The sequence below is a fragment of the Lutra lutra genome, chromosome 2 (assembly GCF_902655055.1).
Source record: "Lutra lutra chromosome 2, mLutLut1.2, whole genome shotgun sequence".
Taxonomy (NCBI): domain Eukaryota; kingdom Metazoa; phylum Chordata; class Mammalia; order Carnivora; family Mustelidae; genus Lutra; species Lutra lutra.
In genome coordinates this window covers 157,333,275-157,353,569 of record NC_062279.1, presented here as the reverse complement: position 1 = coordinate 157,353,569, position 20,295 = coordinate 157,333,275, and the positions used below count along the sequence as shown (strand labels likewise).

The 20,295-nt window shown below is 37.8% G+C and overlaps 1 protein-coding gene and 1 non-coding gene across 4 annotated transcripts; one reads left to right on the top strand and one right to left on the bottom strand.

Moving 5' to 3' along the window:
• Positions 1-353: 353 nt before the first annotated feature.
• PACRGL (parkin coregulated like) lies at positions 354-19,847 on the bottom strand. Of its 3 annotated transcripts, none has more exons than XM_047719000.1 (10): positions 19,711-19,847; positions 15,917-15,984; positions 15,641-15,794; positions 12,816-12,855; positions 12,516-12,583; positions 10,620-10,710; positions 7,609-7,743; positions 7,042-7,149; positions 2,986-3,066; positions 354-425 (listed from the first exon to the last, which is right to left on the bottom strand). In XM_047719000.1, the coding sequence occupies exons 2-10, from the start codon at positions 15,966-15,968 to the stop codon at positions 369-371; spliced, it is 786 nt and encodes a 261-aa protein (XP_047574956.1). In that variant the 5' UTR covers positions 15,969-15,984; positions 19,711-19,847; the 3' UTR covers positions 354-368. The 3 variants fall into 3 exon arrangements, with proteins under 3 accessions (XP_047574956.1, XP_047574955.1, XP_047574957.1); XM_047718999.1 differs by lacking the exon at positions 19,711-19,847 and adding an exon at positions 18,690-18,732; XM_047719001.1 differs by lacking the exons at positions 12,816-12,855; positions 19,711-19,847 and adding an exon at positions 18,690-18,725 and having other exon boundaries at positions 15,640-15,794.
• On the top strand, positions 9,678-9,784 carry LOC125094494 (U6 spliceosomal RNA). Its single transcript, XR_007125522.1, has one exon. It is a non-coding gene; the product is annotated as a U6 spliceosomal RNA (small nuclear RNA).
• Positions 19,848-20,295: the final 448 nt, after the last annotated feature.

Genomic DNA, 20,295 nt, shown 5'->3' with positions numbered 1-20,295 from the left:
ATCGTGAAAAGGGATATTATAAATAAAAGGCACTAGAAAATAAATACAAACACATCTACTATAAACCCAATAATGGTTGTTCATACCAAACTGTAAAATATGAAAAACCAACCCCTTAAAATTGTACTATTATATAACTATTTTTAATAGTTTTCCATCATTGACCATTCTATTTTTGTTGTTGATGAATAACTTTCACTATGATTCAGTGGAACTGTATACTCATCTTAATGTAGTAAATCATGAACGGTGGCTGTGACTGACAGAAGAATAAACGGAAGTAAATCTGAAAAGGTTCCAAAGGTACCTATGGTCAGCACTTAACACCTGTCACCAGGGAGTAACAATATTTCTGTGGGCTCCCTTCTTCAACAGCATATGGAGCAATATGTTGGAATTTTAGATTTGATGATGATAAGGCTACCCTGTCAACAGAAAAAAAATAGCTTCATTAGTATCACACAGGGTTCTCCTAATAGGTATTCCATCTATAGGAGCATGCCTAAAAAAGCATCTAAAACTCAAAACAAACAAAATGGAATGGGAACAGAATGATGGAATGAGAAGTGAACTTTTTTCTTAGTTGAGTAAAATATAGGTTGTCTCTTACCGTTTAAAAAAAATGTATTTAACTAAGGAAGTAGTTAGGAACCATACCAACAGTATTTGAATCCACCTTCTGCCAGTCACTTCACTGTCAAATCTGGGGCTAATTATTTCTGAGCCTCAGTTTCTAGATCTTTAAAGGGTAATAACAACAAAATTTTCCCGAGAGCTGCAGTGAGGATTCAGTGAGTTTAATGTCCAAAAAGTACTCAACTGAGGGTCGCCTGCCTGGGTGGTACAGTCAGTTAAGCCTCTGCCTTCAGCTCGTCATGATCTCAGGATCCTGGGATCAAGCCATCGTGGGGCTTCCTGCTCAGTGCAGAGCCTGCTTGTCCCTCTCCCTCTGCCCCTCGCCACCACTCATTCTCTTTCTCTTTCTCGAATAAAGAAATAAAATCTGTAAATAAATGAATAAATGAATAAATAAATAAATAACACCCAATTGAGTCCCCGACATGTAGTAACTTCCCACATGCTCAATCAAGATTGTGGTGCGTAGAAGTATGGTGCCAAAATTTAGGATGAAAATTAAATCAAGGTAAGAGTGAAATGACTGCTACTTAAGGTAGGTAGCAAACTGATCAGTTGTAAGAAAATGAGACTGTGCCTGGAGCAGACTTTCCTGTCTCCCCAGAAGTTGAGTGTTTTCATCACTGGGGGACACACAAGCCCCAAGAAATGAGAAACTGCAATACTGAGGAGACTCTCTTAAAGACTCATCTCCAATATTTAAAGAAAAAAGAAAAATATGGAGACATTTTAAGGATTTAGTAGGGAAAGAACGGCATTTATTAATTTCATGAAGAATTATAAAGCAAGCATGATGGTCATTAGGCCACCAGAAAGTGTGATCAATTATTATAGTAATGGTATCCCAACAGAAAATCTGATCACATATAATTATTAATTAAAATATCATGTAAGACTTTAGACAAACGAGAAAAAGTCTAAAGGAATACACAATACTTAACTTCATCATTTTTTAAAATTCTGTATTAGCAGGATTCCAAACTAATAAGAATAAGTGGAAGTAACAGGAACTCCTTGTTAGCTACCTCGGTGGCCCTGAGCTGGTCATCTACATCCCTCCGTATTCCCCTTTCAAGTTTATTTACTTGAAAACTATTGCCTCCTCCGCATTCACCCTTGAAATCTAACACACTGGGCCAGTCCCTTTCCTCTTGCCCCATTCCCCAGAATGTGTGAAAACCACCTAGGGAGAGTTTCAGATTGAAAGTTGTGCCATCAATATTTAGCATCTGTTTACTTGCATTTCACAGGGGAGGAAATGACAAATTATTTTGTTTTCCAATTCTCAGAAGTGCATTTGCAAGCAAAAAGAATTTCCTTTTTGCTGAGAGACACTGGATTGGCTAGGAGATGGTTTTGTACATCTCAACAAGGTGTCTGAATGCTAATCCTCCACACACAACAAAGAAATCTAGGGACTTACTTCCTCCTCCTAAACTTTTTTCTAAGCATTTCTCATGAGAAGAATATAACCAATTTTAAGTGACTGGAATTGGTCAAATTAGGTAATTTAGACAAAGCTTAAACTAACACTTCTGCCATTTTAAAACTGTATATGGTCACACAAATTTTCTTTATAATTCCTTTAGAAAGTACTTCCAATGAAACTTAAGTTCTACAATGCTAAAATAATCACATGCAACGTTATCATTCAGATCTGATTAAATGTAATCTCCAAAACAAGGTGGGATCACTGCTTTACAGAAATACTTCCAAGACTACATGATGTGAACACTTCTTTAAAAGATGAAAATTCAATTAACCTACTTATTTGATACCACACAGAAAATGAGATTCCCTCCCTCCCATTCTTGCACATTCCTGCAAGTCAGAATACTCAGGAGTCATTCTTGCATGTGTATGTGTGTGCACACGTATGTTCCAGAACATGTGCACTTCCAGACACGGTACTGCAGCCATTTGGGGATCATATTTCAATCCTTGGATGGGAAAACTGTCAATTTTTTAGACAGAAAAGATGGCAAATGAATGAAAAAAAAGTACATTCTTCAATGAGCTCTCTACATTAATCTGTTTCTTCTCTGAACGTTCCTATGGCCTAAGCAAAAACATCCAAAATAAAAAAAAAAACCTGCAAATCTGCACCACATGGAGTGCCATATAAGCACAGACAAAGTGTACAGGCCCAGCATTTACACAGTCTGGTCGGGGTCCCAATGTTCAAAAACTATGATCCACGCAAGACAGAAACTCTTAGCTCTCATATGAAAATACTGTGAACTCCACATGATTACTTATGGCTGAAATAATACATTATATATAGCCAATTTTGTAGTGTAAAAGTAAAAAAAAAAAAAAATATGACTTAAGGAATAATGTTTTACTTACATTTCCACCATGCTGTTCTAGGTTCTGTAATGCACTGGTGATTGGCTCTTTGAATTTCTTATCCCTCAGTCTCTTGGAAAGCTTTTAAAGTAAGATTGGGAGAATGAAATGATTTGAAAATCAACAATATTCACCACAGGCTTAAGTAAACTTCACTAAAGAGTATGCTAACTGGAAATAAAACCACTGAGACCTTACTGTATAGAAGTACCCAAACACCATTTCATTTGTTTTAGACTCCAAGGCTTCTTTCAGAAAATATCTCATTGCAATTTATACATAATAGACCCATTACATTTGTTAAAAGAGAATTCACATTATTTCAAATAATGCGAATCCTATAAAATCTGGTACAGTATGGTATCCAGAGTAAGTTTTCTATGAAACTGCATACTTTTCCATTTTGTATTTTGCAAGAGCATTTGGAGGACCATGATGGAAAGCTAAACCTCTTAAAACACATGTTTCCTACAGTGTAAGAAAGGGAAGAGACAAAAAGGAGAGAGCATTCATATGAATGACTCTCTACAGTTATAGTTAGGACATTCAGACTACAAACCACAAGACCACCTGTCCCTAGACATGGCTTGAATGGGCTTCAGATAGAAAGGTGGAAGTCTGACTGAATAGGGAGAGCACAAGGTGAAGGAGGATAGAATCATAAGAACAAAGAGGAAAAAACAGCATTCAGATCATCAGGCACAACCTATTTTTTTTTTTAAAGATTTTATTTATTTATTTGACAGAGAGAGAGATCACAAGTAGACAGAGAGGCAGGCAGAGAGAGAGGAGGAAGCAGGCTCCCTGCTGAGCAGAGAGCCCGATGCGGGGCTCGATCCCAGGACCCTGAGATCATGACCTGAGCCGAAGGCAGCGGCTTAACCCACTGAGCCACCCAGGCGCCCCTAGGCACAACCTATTAATAGTGTTCTCCCACCAAATGTCTGAATTACTCTACTCACCCAAAGACCTAAACATTTCAGCCTAGAGCAGGACTTGATCATGGCTCCACTTTCTGGGAATACAAATGAAGTCCATGTAGGAAGTAGTCAGTGATCAAATACTTATAAGGGCCTGCCCTAGACTTGGTTTCTGGTTGTTCCTCTTCACATGGATGGAAGAAACCCAAGACTGCTTCCCATCACTGAGCACTGAGTTAGAAGCCCTTCTTCAGTCAGGTCAATGAAGATGAGGAAGGGTCAGAATATTCCCCAAAAAATAAAAATGTAAGAAAAGCAACTCTAAATGAGAGGACAGATAGCCCTAGGGATGGACAAGAAAAAGTGCCTCTTGGGGTACCTTGGGGGCTCGGTCAATTGGGCTTCCAACTCTTGAACTCACCTCAGGTCTTGATCTCAGGGTCACGAGTTCAAGCCCCTCACTGGGCTCCATGCCCAGCATGGATTAAAAAAAAGAAAAGAAAAGAAAAAGAAAAAGAAAAAGAAAAAGTGCCCCTTGCAAAATCACATCTTTGGTTTGCTTTCTGCAGACCCCACTACCCAGGAGCAGTGGCTTATGGGCAGATCCATGAAGCACTACCTCCAGAATCATCTGATATCCTTACTCAAAAAGTATAGATTCTAGGGTCCTACACTATACTTACTTAACCAGAATCTCTGGGCAAAGGCCTTGGTTCTGCATTTTTATCAAGATTTATTTCCTCTTTCCCCCAGGGTCAGTGGAGGTCTGAACTGAAGCTAAGAAAGGATGGGACTTGTTTTGCCTATGAATAAAATGAGTTGTATATGGGCTCAGTAACTGGTTTTGAAATTCTTTTTCTAGTCAAGGAAACCCTTCAAATAACATCTAATGCAGAGGTCTATAAACAAAAATATATGTTAATCAAAATGGAGTCTTTCTGGCTAATAGGGGTTAAGTGAGGTAAGGAAGGAGCACCAAAGCACCTCAATGGATTGTCAGGGGTGCCTGTCTCTTGGTGGTGTGTGCTAACAGACCAAGATTTAAACCCACATGGCCTATTTCAGAGGTTCTCTCCTCTATGGAATACCACAGGCATGTGAATGCCCGTGTGTTATCCAGACCTTCCCAGAGTGCTAACACCCCAGAAGGTTAAAGTCCCCTTTAAGTCAGTCCAGTATAATAAAAAGCAGGGTTCTGGGGAGGAATGTGAGTGACCAAACATTAATGCTACTGGCCCAGAAAAATTAAAACAAATAAAGAAACTTACATAGTTCAGTTATTAATCTGGCCTTTTTCTTTCTGCCCCAATGGGTGGGACTGGGAGGCTATTTAGGAGTATTTAGGAAGTGGAGGTTCAGGGCCTTGCTCAACTTCGAGTGCAGGAAAGGATCCAGTGTGATTCCTTTTCTTGTATATTACATTCCCTTCACCTCATTCCAACTTTCTCAGTGGATGTCCTTGCTACTTATTTCTCCAAAAAAAACCAGAAACCAATCTCCATAAGGGCAGAGAGCATATCGTTTTTTGTTCAGCATTATAGTCTAAGTGCCTATAGCATAATAATTGGCACAAAATGGGAGGCCAGAGAGCAACAGATTTGTTAAAATATTGCTTGTCTGACTGGAGCAATCAATCTAAAATGAGCCATTTTATTTGTTAGGGTGAAATTCCTGTGTTTATTCAGGGACAACCTGCTGATCTAAACATTATAAGCAAAAACCTGCCAGGATTTTCTTCCTTCATTCCCAAGGGTTCCCCCATATTAAAGTTTCAGAGTCCATTCCCACTCTGTCTTCTCCCTATCAAGCACCTGGTGCTGGTGGGAATTCATCTCCCACCATTCCTAGCCTCAGCACAGCAGTCCTGATAGATTCACTATCATCCCTACTTTCTACAGGCTTGGGCCAAATGTTCCTGGAGTGTATTAGTCTCTGTAGAGTAAGAGGTTAAACATACAGTTCTAGGATCTCTCAGATAAATGGGTTTAGGAAAAAAAAAAAACAGTGTAACTATGATCAAAATACATGCCTCAACTCTGAACTACAGAAAGATGAACACAGAAATGCTGGCTGTGGGTTATTCCAGCAAGGACTTTCAATGGTTTATCAGTGTGTGCAGTAAAGGATTAACTCTGCCTAAAGAAAGGACTGGCTCTTCTCCCTGGCTCCTAGATGGAAACCCTAAGCCCTTGGTATGACCTGCCAGGTAAGAGTATCTTTGTTTCCCGGGGGGCCTTGGGCCACAGGAAATCAACTCAACTTCTGGAGAGGCTGGAGACTAAGGTCAGCCATGCAAACAGCCAGTCATGCTGGCATGGTAGGCCCCTAACATGAACATGCATGCCTGGAAGCCACACTGAGGTGAGTTTCTCAGGATGGCAATACTCCTGTGTGTTGCCACATATCCTTACTGGAAAAAGCCAGCACTGTCCACACAACTCTGTTGGGAGGAAGGACAAGTGGATGCTCCACACTTGGCCCCTCCTGGGCTCTGCTCTATGCACCTCCTTCCTTCACTGATTTTAACTGGTATTCCTTCACTGTAATAAACTGAAAGACTATATAACAGCTTTTCTGAGTCTCATGAGTCCTTCTAGCAACCTAAGGGTTGTCTTGGGGACTTGCTGAACTTCCCAGTATCCAAGTGTGTACTTGTCCTCAGGATTAAACTACACTTAAGAGGAAAAAAAGTCTCATCCTGAATACTATTTACAGACTCACTAAAAAACTTACAGGGAAAAACAAAGATGAAAAACATGGCTGTGGCAATGCACAATCACAGATATATACCCCTATAGGAGGTATCCTTATAATTCATGGCTAATCAATATGGGCATAATATCATTGTACCGTCCATTAATTTTTGTCCATTCAACTTCTGCTTGCTTGTTCTTATAACCCTGAGTTCTGCTCATATAAGTGCTTTCCATTAAAAAAAATTAAAGAGAATACTGTACATTTGTAAATACTTTATGAACTACTAGGTCTGATCTATATTTTTTTAAAGAATGATGGATTTTTTTTTTAAGATTTCTGAATCGGTTAATGATTAATCTGAAACCACTGAATCATGACAAGATATAGACATGGCATGATACACCATTCACAACCACTCTCTCATCTTTTCAATACTTACACTTGTAAGCAGATGTTTCAGATGGTCATTTAGAGAAGGACCAACGACTACACTCAGCTGCACGAGAGCATTCAGTCCTCTTGCAAACACTTCATCATCCATGTGGACCTGTGGGGTTAGTTGGGACAAGAGAGGAAAGAGGAGAAAAGGAAAGTTAGAGAAAAAGAAAGGTCAAACCAGAAAAAAAAAGTAAGATTGAACATTCAAAAGCAGAAGATAAGCAACTAAACCCAGAACCAACCTTTAATGCTGTACCATCTAGAAACAAAAAAATAAATAAATAAATTTCCAGCTTGACTGAAACACTAGCTGAATCATATCGCAGCATGCAGCAACACTGATGTGACTTTAATTACTTTCTCCAATTACTCCAAATGTACGAACTTCTTTCATATACCCTCTAAAGGCGTCTTCAAATAAGTAATCATTTGTCCCTGAATAAGTGTGGCCTAATTTTGCACATGCACCAAAATCACTGGTAAAGGACCAATATGCATATAATTTAAAAGAAAAAAGACATAAAGGAGTCTAAATGTACCACAGGAAGTCCAAAGGAATAGAAGATACCAGAGCAGCCTTTAGCACAGGAATCAGTCTTGGAAGCAAAGGTACAGCTTTCTCAGGAGCTCCTTGGACCAACAGCAATTCTCTAAAACCCTCCTTCGACACAAAGGTGTACGGATGTTTAGTCTCCCTCAAACCCTGTCAAAGACAAAACACAGAAACAAACAAGACACAAAACTGAATCCTCACTAGTCTAAATGAAAATAAAGTTTTATTATGGTTTTCCTAATCATAATTTATAATTTCAATAATTATAATTTCAATTACACTCAGAAATTGTGGAACAAAGGACATACATGAGACAGGAAGAATTTCTACCCACAGCAAGGAAGAAAAATGTTTTAAAAATCAAAGGAATGGGAAAAAGGGAAGGAAAAGCAAAGGAAAAATAAAGGAAATAAGAAAGAGGAAGGAGGGAAGGAAAGGTAAATAAATAAAAGAAAAAAAAGAAAAAGACACCCTCACTAAGATACTAAAAAACATTTTGTATATACTCCCAAATACTGCCTGAAAGCATCTAAAATGCTGGTTTATAACCACCATTTTAGGGACATAATTATTGGACCTCCTACCTTTACAGTGACTTTACAACTTGTTTAATGAGTTTCTAAAATATTGTTCCCTTCATATTTAAATATTTTACATTAAGGTATTTTTAAAACATCATTTCCTAGGTTCAAAAACCAATGTAAGATTATAAATGTCATTTTTTTACTTTGGGATGTGAAATAAAAATATGAAAAAAACCCGTATAATCTCTTTCACCCTAAATGCATCAGCAACTACTAGATAGTACTCTTTCATGATTTAACCCATCCTCTGAGTCAAGATAGAAGGGCCATCTGGCTTTCTGTAAAAACATCAAACAAAAAAAGCAATAGCAATACTCCCTCAGTTGGACTTCTTATTGTCTGTGAATAAATATAACTAGCTGCAAAGTCATGCCTAAAAATAGTAATTTTCAACCAATTTGCCCTCTAGACCAAACTATCTGCTTCCAAACAGTGATCAAACATTTCCTTTCCTGGATGCTTTTGAAAGCTGTGCAGCCAAGCACACCAGCACCACTTTGCACCACAGGTTCTAGTATCTTAAGAGTGCCCCGATCCCATTCATTTTAGAGATGAGGAATCAGGTCAAGAGGTGAAATGAATTTCCATAGTGGTGGTCCTGTCAGTACTTCCCCATTATTAAATGAGTAGAGGGGAAGGCTAACAATCTACCCAACACAGAAACAAAGGCAATGGTGTTTGGAAAATAAATATTTAAAGGACTGACTTTATGTGATCTCCACTAAACACAGACTCCCTGTAGGGACTCCCCAAATTAAAGTATTCCCTTTCCATTATGATTAGCTGGAGCACATTTTCAAAGGTGTTACTATAGTACTGATTCATCTAAAGAACGGTTACCATATACAAAAAGTTTAAAATTCTTAAAAGAACAAATGAAACACTGATACATTTTAAGTTTTTATTTTTTTTTAATTTTTAAAAGACTTTATTTATTTATTTGACAGACAGAGATCACAAGTAGGCAGAGAGGCAGGCAGAGAGAGAGGAGGAAGCAGGCTCCCTGCCGCGCAGAGAGCCTGATGTGGGGCTTGATCCCAGGACCCTGGGGATCATGACCTGAGCCGAAGGCAAAGGCTTTAACCCACTGCACCACCCAGGCGTCCCACATTTTAAGTTTTTAATACCAAGTTTAAAAGACTTTGATCAAAACTTAATTTCAAAATAGGCTACCCATAAAAATACACCGCTATCATACCAAAATAATTTTGCAATACATTTTAAAAAACAAAGACAACAAAAATGATCCTTAACTCTTAAAAAAGACCAGTATCTATAACTTAAATACAAGACAACAGGTTAATTCATTTCTCAACTTGTGACTCTAACAAAAGGAATAAATTTTACAGAAGAGATCATTAATTGACCTCAAGCTAATACTCTGCCAACTTTTTCCTGATATAAAATGTTAAATAATATAAAGGAATTGATCAGAAGTTTTCCTAAAATCCTCTATTAAAAAATGATCTCCGTGATATTCTACTTAAAATGTACAGGTAGGTGCTCACTTCGGCAGCACATATACTAAAATTGGAACGATACAGAGAAGATTAGCATGGCCCCTGCGCAAGGATGACACGCAAATTCGTGAAGCGTTCCATATTTTTCAATAACTCTCTACTTAGGACCCACTGCGTGGCGGCCACTGGTTCTGGAAACTAGGGTTATAGTGGAGAACAAGTCATTGTCCTTGACTTCCTAGAGCTGACATTCTATTGGAGGAACAAAAATAAATACCTACTATCTTTCAAAAAAAAAAAAAAAAATGTACAGGTAGACAAAAGCCCAGAGACTTCTCCAAAAGGATGTTTAAGTAGTTAAAATCAGTTCCCTATGAAACATATGCTCACATTAAACATGATTGGTTGTATAGAAATAGATCACTCGTTATCTGATGTGAAATTGTTGATGTGAAATTGTTGATGTTCTACTGAAATGACTAATTCCCTATGACTTTAAGTACTTTTATTTCTGGAATTAAGTATGAATATTTCATCCACTTATCTACAAAATCCTGTTAGATTAAGTTGTTAATAAACCTAGGGCGCCTGGGTGGCTCAGTGGGTTAAAGCCTCTGCCTTCCGCTCAGGTCATGATCCCAGGGTCCTGGGATGGAGCCCCGCATCAGGCTCTCTGCTCAGTGGGGAGCCTGCTTCCTCCTCTCTCTCTGCCTGCCTCTCTGCCTCGTGATTTCTAGCTGTCAAATAAATAAATAAATCTTAAAAAAAAAAGTTGTTTATAAACCTGATTAATCAGTTTCTGATAAACATATATTGATCATAATTAATTCCTAAGGGAGTGTGGTATTTTAATGACTATTGCTTGACTCTGGTTTCCAGAGCAAAGAATAAGATTTACTGATGCATTACAAAATAATACTTAATATGATTTTTAAAGTTTTTTTTTCCATAAACATTCAGGAGAAATGGAATATACATTTACCTCAGCTAAAGTAATAAGAAGAGGATCAAATGGAAGATTTTCAGGAGGACATTCCCACTGTAATCTGTGCTTCACTGAACCATGGACCAATCTAAAATAACAAACATCAGTGAACATAACATGGGCAACATAATTATATCCTAAACAGTAATTATCTAACATATTCATATACTTTCTATAACATAACCATACTAGAACTATTCTGTAACATGCAGGAATACCATAGCTTGAAATGATATTACAAAGATATCTTACACAACAATGTCTATAATCCCACAAACTCCTACTCTTCTGGTAAAATTGTTTGATGGCAAAACTAAACTCCACATTTGTTAAGCCTACAGTTTCAGAACTCAAGCATGCTGCTGTCTGTGAGTCTTAATACAAATGCTACACTTGACATGTTTTAGTCATAATTATAACAAAACAGATAACCTACAGATGTGCAAGCAAAGAAAGGTGATAATGAGAAATAATAACTTGTTTTATATGGAACAGTATTTTTCAGATATGGATCACTTAATCCTAATGATCTGTAGACAAGGCAGATTTTAGCCCTGCTAAATAGAAGAAAACTGAGGGCAGGAGGTTAAGTAGCCCACACCAGGTTACAAATGGTAGCCCCTTCAATTAGTCACTGCTGTTTTGTTTTGTTTTGTTTTGTTTTAAACAACATTTACTGAGACATAACCAACATTCAACAGGGGCGCCTCTGTGGCTCAGTTGGTTAAGTACCTGCCTTTGGCTCAGTCATGATCTTGGGGTCCTAGGATCAAGCCCCTTGTTAGGCTCCCTGCTTGCTTAATGGGGAGGCTGCTTATCCTTCTGCCTCTGCTTCCCCCAGTTGTGCTCACTCTCTCTCTCAAATAAATAAAATCTTAAAAAAAAAAAATAACCAACATTCCAAAAACTGCACATGGTTATAAAGTATAAAATTTTATATGTTTTGATGTGTGAATACATCAATGAGCTATCATAATTATGACAGTGAACTTACACATCACCTTCAAATGTTTCCCTTTTGTTCTTCTCAACTTCTTGACACCTTCTTTAGCATTATTTTCTTCATATCAAGAGACCTTGGTAATATTTTTACTATTTTATCAACCATAATTGCGTGGAGTGAGAAAGGGAGGTATAAGAACCTTAAAATACAGTCTCAACTCAGAATGTAAATAAAAAAATACTAACAATAAAATGAAGAATGTGAGCTTATGTGTCCAAATCTGAAGATATCACTAAAAACTGTATTTCTTGAATTTTAGACTACAGAAAGAATGTTGTGATTACTCTTTTTACAATGAAAATAATATTTTCCATCATCTAGAACAGGCTAAAACTGGATATACTTATAAGAAATAAATGTTTCTTGATAGTGAAATCTTAAAATGGTATCACTCTATTAGTAATTATATTGTCTTCTTTAGAACAGTTCTGATGTCTATCCCAAAAGGTAGCAAGTATCGAAACTGAGAAAAAATACCTGTATGTACTCATTAAAAAATATAATTTCAATAATTTTAAAAATTTTTGAAATATCATTTCAAAAAATAATGAAACAGTTTTGTTAAATTCTCAATTTCCAATTTACAAACAAAATAGGACTATTTATTTGCAACTTGCCCAAGCCTATGAAGGCTTATATTGTTTCAGAAACTGGTTCATTCAATTTCTTAAATTATAGATCTATTGGTAATTCTATTTTGGAATTAAAATGATCTTCTTCAACAATATCCCACGATCTATACCAGTTCAACAACCAAAGCCTGAATAAAGTACCTTTATTTCAACCTCCCTAGTAAATAAAGATTTCAATACATTTAAACTAAACACTGTTATCAATTTTACTCAATTATTTTGAATAATATGGTCAGTTATAACCTGTATTGATTTTACCTGCAAGGAATCCCTCCCTTAGAGTAAATGGCTGCAAATGCAGAAGGAGCTCGTGATTGTTCACCAAACTGAAATAAAAAATGAAAAGAATATGATAAATATACTGTCAACTCCACTTTGTGATGATCCCTAATCAACTTTAATCCTATTGAGGTCAGGGGCGAATGGACATCCTGGCTTTCAACCCATGACACTGGTACCAAGTGCATCAATCTGCTCAGCAACAAAACTGAGGAAAATTATCAACCCCTCAGTACAGGAACCCCAACAACGCGTTCTCTACTTAATTTATACCCCTAACTTGTTTCGGGAGGCTTGAAGGAAGCTGGAATTAGATGTATAATAAATATAATACAGATTAATACTATTAAGAGTGAACATCACAAATAAATATAGTAAAGGTAATACATTTTTCTACTATCTGCCACTGTGTTCTTTCAAGGTGAGGGGCCCATGGAGAAGGAGAGGTAAGTATAGAGAAAGCAGATTTGTTTTCAGCCTCCAACACATCTCCTACTTGTCCTCCAGGCAAATGTGGATGTCTGGACGGTCAGAGAACCTGTAATTTCTCCAAACTCATTTTATGCTTCTATAAAAGAGAAAGGCTTAGGATGGAAAGGGGTGATAGAGCTGAAGAGAGAACAAGGCTCTCACAAACACATGCCTGGATGTGTCTGCTTAGATACAGAACTTCACAACTTTCCGTTTGTCTACGTATTACCTTAAGAATACATTAAGTCTGTATTCCCAAAGACCATGTAAGAAGCGATTGATCACAACTGAATAATCACAGCATACATAATTTCAACATAGTCGATCAGAGACACAAATAATTTAGCCACAAAAAGTAAGTATCACATGGTACTTGAACATAATCAAATGATATACAGTTGTCTAAATTACAAAGTACAAACTTACTAATCTATTTTAAAGATGTAACTAGCTAAAAAATCTTTAAAAATACATGCAGTAATTAAAAAATACATTTAAGGGCATAAGTTTAGAATTAACTCTTTTTCCTCCAGAAAACCACATGTTTGAAGTTAAAACACACAGATGAAAATTTCATTAGCATATAATAATAAGAGATGCATTTATAAACTTCAATCCACATTCTGCATAATTCAAAGAAATTCTAATATTTCATTCATCTAACTAAAATTCCTAATAAGAAAAATGTGTTTTTAAAACTGTTTTCGGGGTGCCTGGGTGGCTCAGTGGGTTAAAGCCTCTGTTTCAGCTCAGGTCATGGTCCTGGGGTCCTGGGATCGAGCCCCACATCGGGCTCTCTGCTTAGTGGGGAACCTGCTTCCCGGCCCCCACCGCCTGCCTCTCTGCCTACTTGTGATCTCTGTCTGTCAAATAAATAAAATCTTAAAAAAAAAAACCAAAAAACTGTTTTCAAGTAATCATATTAGATAGGGAAAGCTGAAAAAATATTCTTCTACTGGGGGAAAAATTAAGACAACTTAGGGCTATAGATACTTTTTTTTATTTCTAGCAACTATTAGCAAATGATCTTACTTTTTGAACCTATAGATCACATAAATAATCCCACCCACCAAGACAAAATTTCTGATTGAAATTCTAAGCAATTCCTTTCCTTTTCTTTTTAACTCATTTTAGATATAATCATATTTTCATCTTCCAGGTCCCACATTATCAAAAATTTTTTTTACCAATGGCTTCATTTTGTCAATTTTTACCCAATTTTACCAAAATTCCATTACCACAAAAAAAACCTGTTGTCCCTTCAATTTTTAACCGTATCACTACAGACCATATTTCAACTCTAAAATAATCAACCTTATTAAACAGCCCACTATACTTGGTTAAAAAATTTTTTAAAACTTTTGATTCAAGTGAAATACTCAAAACTTACACACATTTAAGTAAATAAATTATAGGTATGCAGACCAGTGAATTCTCCAAAACAGTGGTGTAACAACACTCAGGTGTGGAACACCTGAATGTTACCAGCACCCTAGAAACCTCCTCAGCGCCTCTTCCCAATCCCTAACTACCTTTTTCCCCAGTGGTGAACTCTATCCTAACTTCTAACTGACTTACTTTGGATTGGTAGCTTGTACAGATCTTAGACATTGTCTTGTATAATATACTGTGTTCTCAGGTCAAATCATTTATTTCTCAAAATTTTCCTTCATTTTTAATAAGATTTAAAATTAGGGCTACTTATATTACTACTTTAAAAAGTTCTTCTTTAAAGAGAGGAAGAAGACTCAAGTATCACCATCCGTTCTCTCAACTAAACACAGGAAAAAGCAGCAAGAACAAGAAGAGAGCAGGGCATTCTTCAGGAATTCAACTTGACACTGTGCAAATTACAGAAAGAAGGAAATACATATGCCTATACTACTTTCCATTTGTAAAGTCAGACAATCTCCTTCTGCCCTTGGCCAATTCATTGTATCCTTGCTGTATTTTACCTGCCATCTAAGTCAGTGTCTCAGCCACTCTCATAATCCCTTTTGAAGGCTGAAACCATGATCATCTTACCCTATGCAAGGCTGGGCAGACACCACCTGGTTTTGTAGCACAGGTGTGCTCGCTTTTTGGATAATTCACTGATCTACATGCTTATAATTATTCACTTTCATGTGCATAAATCTCATGTTTCTTAAATCTGATTAAATTGCTGTCAGAAGGCAAAGGAGGCTAATACTAGAGTTGGGATTTCTGGGGGAGCTAAATTATAGATCATAGCAAAATGGTCCGAGATGTTTATGCAACTTGAAGCAGGTAATTCATCCTATGTCAACTGAATACAAGTTTATTCATTGATGTTAGGAAGTAAGAGAACTATATTAAATAAAAATAAAGCTGATGTGCAATTTACTTTATACTCTAGTACACTCATCCATGAATATGACAATATATACCATAACTGGTTATTCTCTACATCTTCTCACTTCCATACTCACATCATTTCCATTCTTCATCATGATTACCATATGCCTTTTGTCACTAGCTTAAATGTAAGCAAAAAAAAAAAAAAATTTACAAACAAAAGGAACTTGGGACAGCATTCAGAATGGTTCAACAGTTTGCTAAATGTCTATTACTTTGAAAAATCTGCTGAGTCAGGAATGTCTTTTGTACCTACTGGGTTAATGGTCTTAGGGTTAAGTTTATCACTTGGTCGAGGATGAACTTTTCTTGCAGTCTCTGGAGAACTGGTTAAAGATGAGGAGTTGCTTTGTTGAACTGTAGTCCTATGTTTTATTTGTACGCTTGATGATGTCCTTTGATCACAGCTACCTGGAAAAAACAGAAGATCAACAAAAAAAGAGGTGAAAGAGATAAAGCTCACTCTTATCCATCTGTATAACAATGTCTATTAACAAAATTCACCTTATCATTTAAAAAGCAATGTTCTGTACCTGCCTTTCTGTTTCTCAACTGTACAACTCCATGGCACTCTGATTTCTGCATTGCTTCCCTTTTATTCCTGCAGTCAAATGAGACTTGATTTCAGAATTTTGGGAATGAGGGATTCATTGAGAACGTAAGACCAACCCAGAACAGAGTAGAAAATACAATAAAAGAGATACAAAAAGGGTACAGCATGGAACAAAATACCAGAAAGACTAATGAGAAAATATGAAATTATATGAACGTCAATAACTATCAATAATAGCAAATGGAAAACAATCTGTAAGAAAATAAGATATATAAGAATAAACTTTTTTTCCATTCATACTGTCAAAATATGCTTTTAGAAACTCAACTGCAAACTTCTGGCTATATTCAGAAAATATGGACTAGATACCTGAAAGGAGAAAGTGGTTGGCACATCCCCCAGTATCTCTATCTTCTCTGGCCTCTGTATTTCCAAAGTTCCAAATGCTAACATCGGCGTATCAAGTCCTGTTTTTCAAGGGACAAAATGAACTCTCCTACTCAGTACATTACAAGCTCCTTAAACTGAAGGTAATCAAAACTAAGGTTATCACACTGAAGTTATGGACCCTTTGCTAATTCAAGGTACCACCAATTTTCTGGTCCCTCATGATGAAAAACTTAACATCTTCTTTCCCTATTCTTTCCCTTCATTTCCCACACTCAACTCTACAGATGTGATCAATGTAGTGTGATAAGATAGAAGGAGCTATTGGCTCAGATTGGGGTCTGTATCCTCATCTCTACCAATTACCAGGTTTATGAATTTAGGTAGATTATTTAATCTTCCTAAAACTCGATTTCCAGACCTATGAAAAGGGGAGAATAATACAAACCTATAAAGGCTGTTACTGAGGATAAATAAGGTAATATATCAGTTGCTTAACCAGCCAGTGATGGTTCATTGTTCCCTCTTCCCCACTTTCCTCTTTTCTACTAACTGGAGGACTCTAGTTCGCAGTGATAATTTCCTGCCTAATCAGATTACTTCTAAATTTTCATCTCTACCAAGGAACTCTCCATCACATGCACCCAAATTCATATACCCAATTGCTTGCTGCTATTTCTAGGTTTAGCTCCAATCCCAAGCTGTACACCGCCTTTCCTGATCTTCTCTGTTTCTTGGCACTCTGATTCCTTGGCACTCTGATTCCCACGCTGTTTTCTGCTTATTGCTACTTGATTACCCCATTCCCTCACTCGAATAGCACTCCAGTCATTCTTCCACTAGAGCATTTCCCACCTTAAGCTTTCGTTATTAACTACACTGTAGGATATTCATTAAGGTAACACAGGTGAAGCCTTCTTCCACTTCCAAATGACAGCTTTTCAAATATTTGGGGACAGACTCAACTCCTTAGTTTTCTCTTCTTCAGGATAAACACTGACGCTTTTTCAAGTGATTCCTCATGAGATGATTTTCATCTACTTAACAAATTAGAAATCTTCACAAGGACGAAACTCCACATAATTCAGTCCCAAAATATTTCAAACGTGATGGGACCACTTTGAATCCTTTTTTAATTTATCCTTGGACGGATAAATTAAATGTAGGATTGTTTCATACACAGAACAATTTAAATTGCAATTTTCTTGATTTAATATAGTCACCTAATTTCCTCATCCTACTACTAGCAGATGACTTACCTCTCAATATCATACTTCGCATTCATTCCCAAGGCATTTTTCACAATTATGGTAATCAATGCCTCACTGAATTTTTCAGATACTACTTTAAGATAAGGTAAGGCAGGCTTTAAATATGTTGACCTAACACTGCACTTCAGTGAAAATTCAGAGAGAATCTACTCTCATCTCAAGTTTCTGTTTTGAGAAGGTCCTGATAGGAATAGTATGACCTAGAAATAAATAAATCTCTGTCTCTGCTTCTTCGACTCTGTAATTGGGGGTAATTAAAGTAACTACTTCTAGTGTTGGTGAAGACTAATAAATTAATATTCCTTTTGACCATAAATTTTAATAACTGTCATAGCTGAAAAGAAGCACAAAGATCCTACCCAGAAATATAAGAAAAGCAGAGCTGGCCTCAACAAATCATGGTGTATATTTTCCAACACTACCTACCAAACCTACAAAAGTTTTTGTTGGAACAAGAAACTTCTACCTTCCTTTATGTGAAAAAGATGTTCCTGAGAGGTACTAGTAGGAAGGTGCTACATTATATTTTGAATGAGCTCAAAAAGTCATGGAAATTCTTCATTTAAAAAACTTTTATAAAACATGCCAGAAAACTGAGCTCCCAAAGGTTTTATGCATACAGGACAGTTTTTACGTGTAATACACTTACATAACTTCCAGCAATAACATAAAAACACACATACTCAATGCAAACACTTCTATATCTACTTTCAAAAACTCTGTTTAGAGAGCTTCTTTCCAAAAAACAAATATTTTTCACTTATTGTTAGAAGTATCACCCTTTACCTTACAAATTAAGTATTCTCAAAATATTAATATATTAAAAATAATATCCATCTGGCAGGGGCGCCTAGGTCGCTCAGTTAAGCATCCAACTCTTCATTTCTGCTCCAGGTCCTGAGATTGAGCCCCCAAGACTGGCTCCATGCTCAACAGAGAGTCTGATAGAGATTCTATAACCCCACCCCTCACATTCTCACTCTAAAATAAATAAAGTATTTAAAAAAAGAATATCCATCTGGGAGCATACCACTGACAAGACTGGTATATGAGTTGTCTGTAGAAGAAAACTGCTTAATTTATCTTACACTTAACTCTCTTGAGTGCTTTTCCATTAACACATCGAGGGTGGTGTAAAGAGGTAATAATGGTGAGAGGAAGTGAAAAGGTAAGAACTATTTTGTGCTACAAATATTATCAGTCACTGCTCATTCTTTTACAAAACAATACAAAGACTCTAAAGAGGCACTAGAATCCACCTGACCCAAACATCTAAACGATGTCATAATATCAGAGAGCAAGCAGACCAAGCAAGATCCACAGTGGAACCCTTACTTTCCCTTAGTTTCCTTAGGCACTGCAGCCCATCTGCTCATCTGAAAGGGGCTGTGGATATCTGTGTCAATGATAGGAAAGCATACTTTCGTTTCATTATTTTGGATAGGTCACATACCCTATTTCCTTCCCCATATGCATTTTCTTCCTGCACCACGCTCTGAGACCACTACACTACACGGCTTGCTAAATTATCAGGGGGCAGAAGCCACGTTTCTTCCTACTTTCTCATCCGTTGTTTAGAAAGTTCCCAAAGTGTAATAGGCACCCCACTAAAGAAGCCATGCTCCATCTCTAGAGCTCCTTCAAATTCTAAAGTGCAGCGAAAGAACCCAGTATCCACCCATTTCAATTCCTTTTTACCATAAAGTAAATCCAAGGGGACAGCACTGAGTCTTAAAATCTGCTTTCCATTTTCCTACCCTCTTCCCCTCCAATACCATACATTTCCAAATATTTAAGAATAGTTCAAGGCCAGGCTGCTGTCAAAGTTAAAAAATAAGCGACGTGTAGGGGCTTTTTTTGTTTTGTTTTTTAAGGAATAGAGGGAGGGGGTGGTGGTAGACGGCCGGTTTTCCATTAAGGCCAACGAGGGCTACTCTCCTTTCCTCTGGAAAGGAAGGGTGCGCTCTCCGAGGCTCAGCATCTCCAAGGTTCTTGGCAACGGAGTCCGGCGGCCTTAGCAACAAGCCAGGGAGAAAGCCGGCAGGGCCGTCACAGCGAGGGCGGCACCGAGTAATTCCCGCAGCCCTGGCCCGGGGCACCCACAACCTGTTCCTACCGCGCCTCTCTCCCGCGGCGACCCGCACACCAGCCCCCACGCCGGGTAGGACTTTTGCTCGGCGCCTTCTCCCAACTTCCCCACTCCGGTCACCTGCAGCCGCGATTCGGGGAAAGTGAGGCTTCGCGTGGTCCCCGGATCTGGCGGCGCCACGTAGTGACGTCAGACGCATGCCGCGCCCTCGAAGCCTTTGGCGGTTGCCCTGGCAACGAGGGCCGGGCGTTGAAAAGGGTAGCTTCCAGCTAGCGAGGCGTGTGTGGTGACAAAGGGGCACTTAGTGGAGGGTCTTTAGGAACTGATGAGAAGTCCGGGGAGCAGAGGAGAGCACAGACTCCGAGTTCCTAGCGCCACGGTTTCTTCCCAGTCCGTGTACCTAACTCTTCAAACACTTCTCTCTCACACTTAAAATACTGTTTTCTCCACCTGCCCTAGAACCTGAGACCTCGGGGCCTGGAAATCCAGCCCCAAGGTTTTGGGCGGTGGGAGTCAAAGCCATCTGCCTGCCCAGCTGTAGAATTTCGTTTCCCGTCATAACTTTCTAATCACATGCCATCGTGTTCAACTACACAATACATCCAAATTTTA

What these genes read in the sequence shown, in the direction of transcription:
- PACRGL (XM_047718999.1), bottom strand. Translation starts at nt 18,709, where the DNA reads ATGGAAAAGCACTCAAGAGA. An exon ending in TTCAAGCCTCCCGAAACAAG is followed by an intron (nt 12,584 to 12,815) that starts TTAGGGGTATAA and finishes TTTTTATTTCAG; the next exon opens with TTTGGTGAACAATCACGAGC. An exon ending in AAGGGAGGGATTCCTTGCAG is followed by an intron (nt 10,711 to 12,515) that starts GTAAAATCAATA and finishes TTGTTATTTTAG; the next exon opens with ATTGGTCCATGGTTCAGTGA.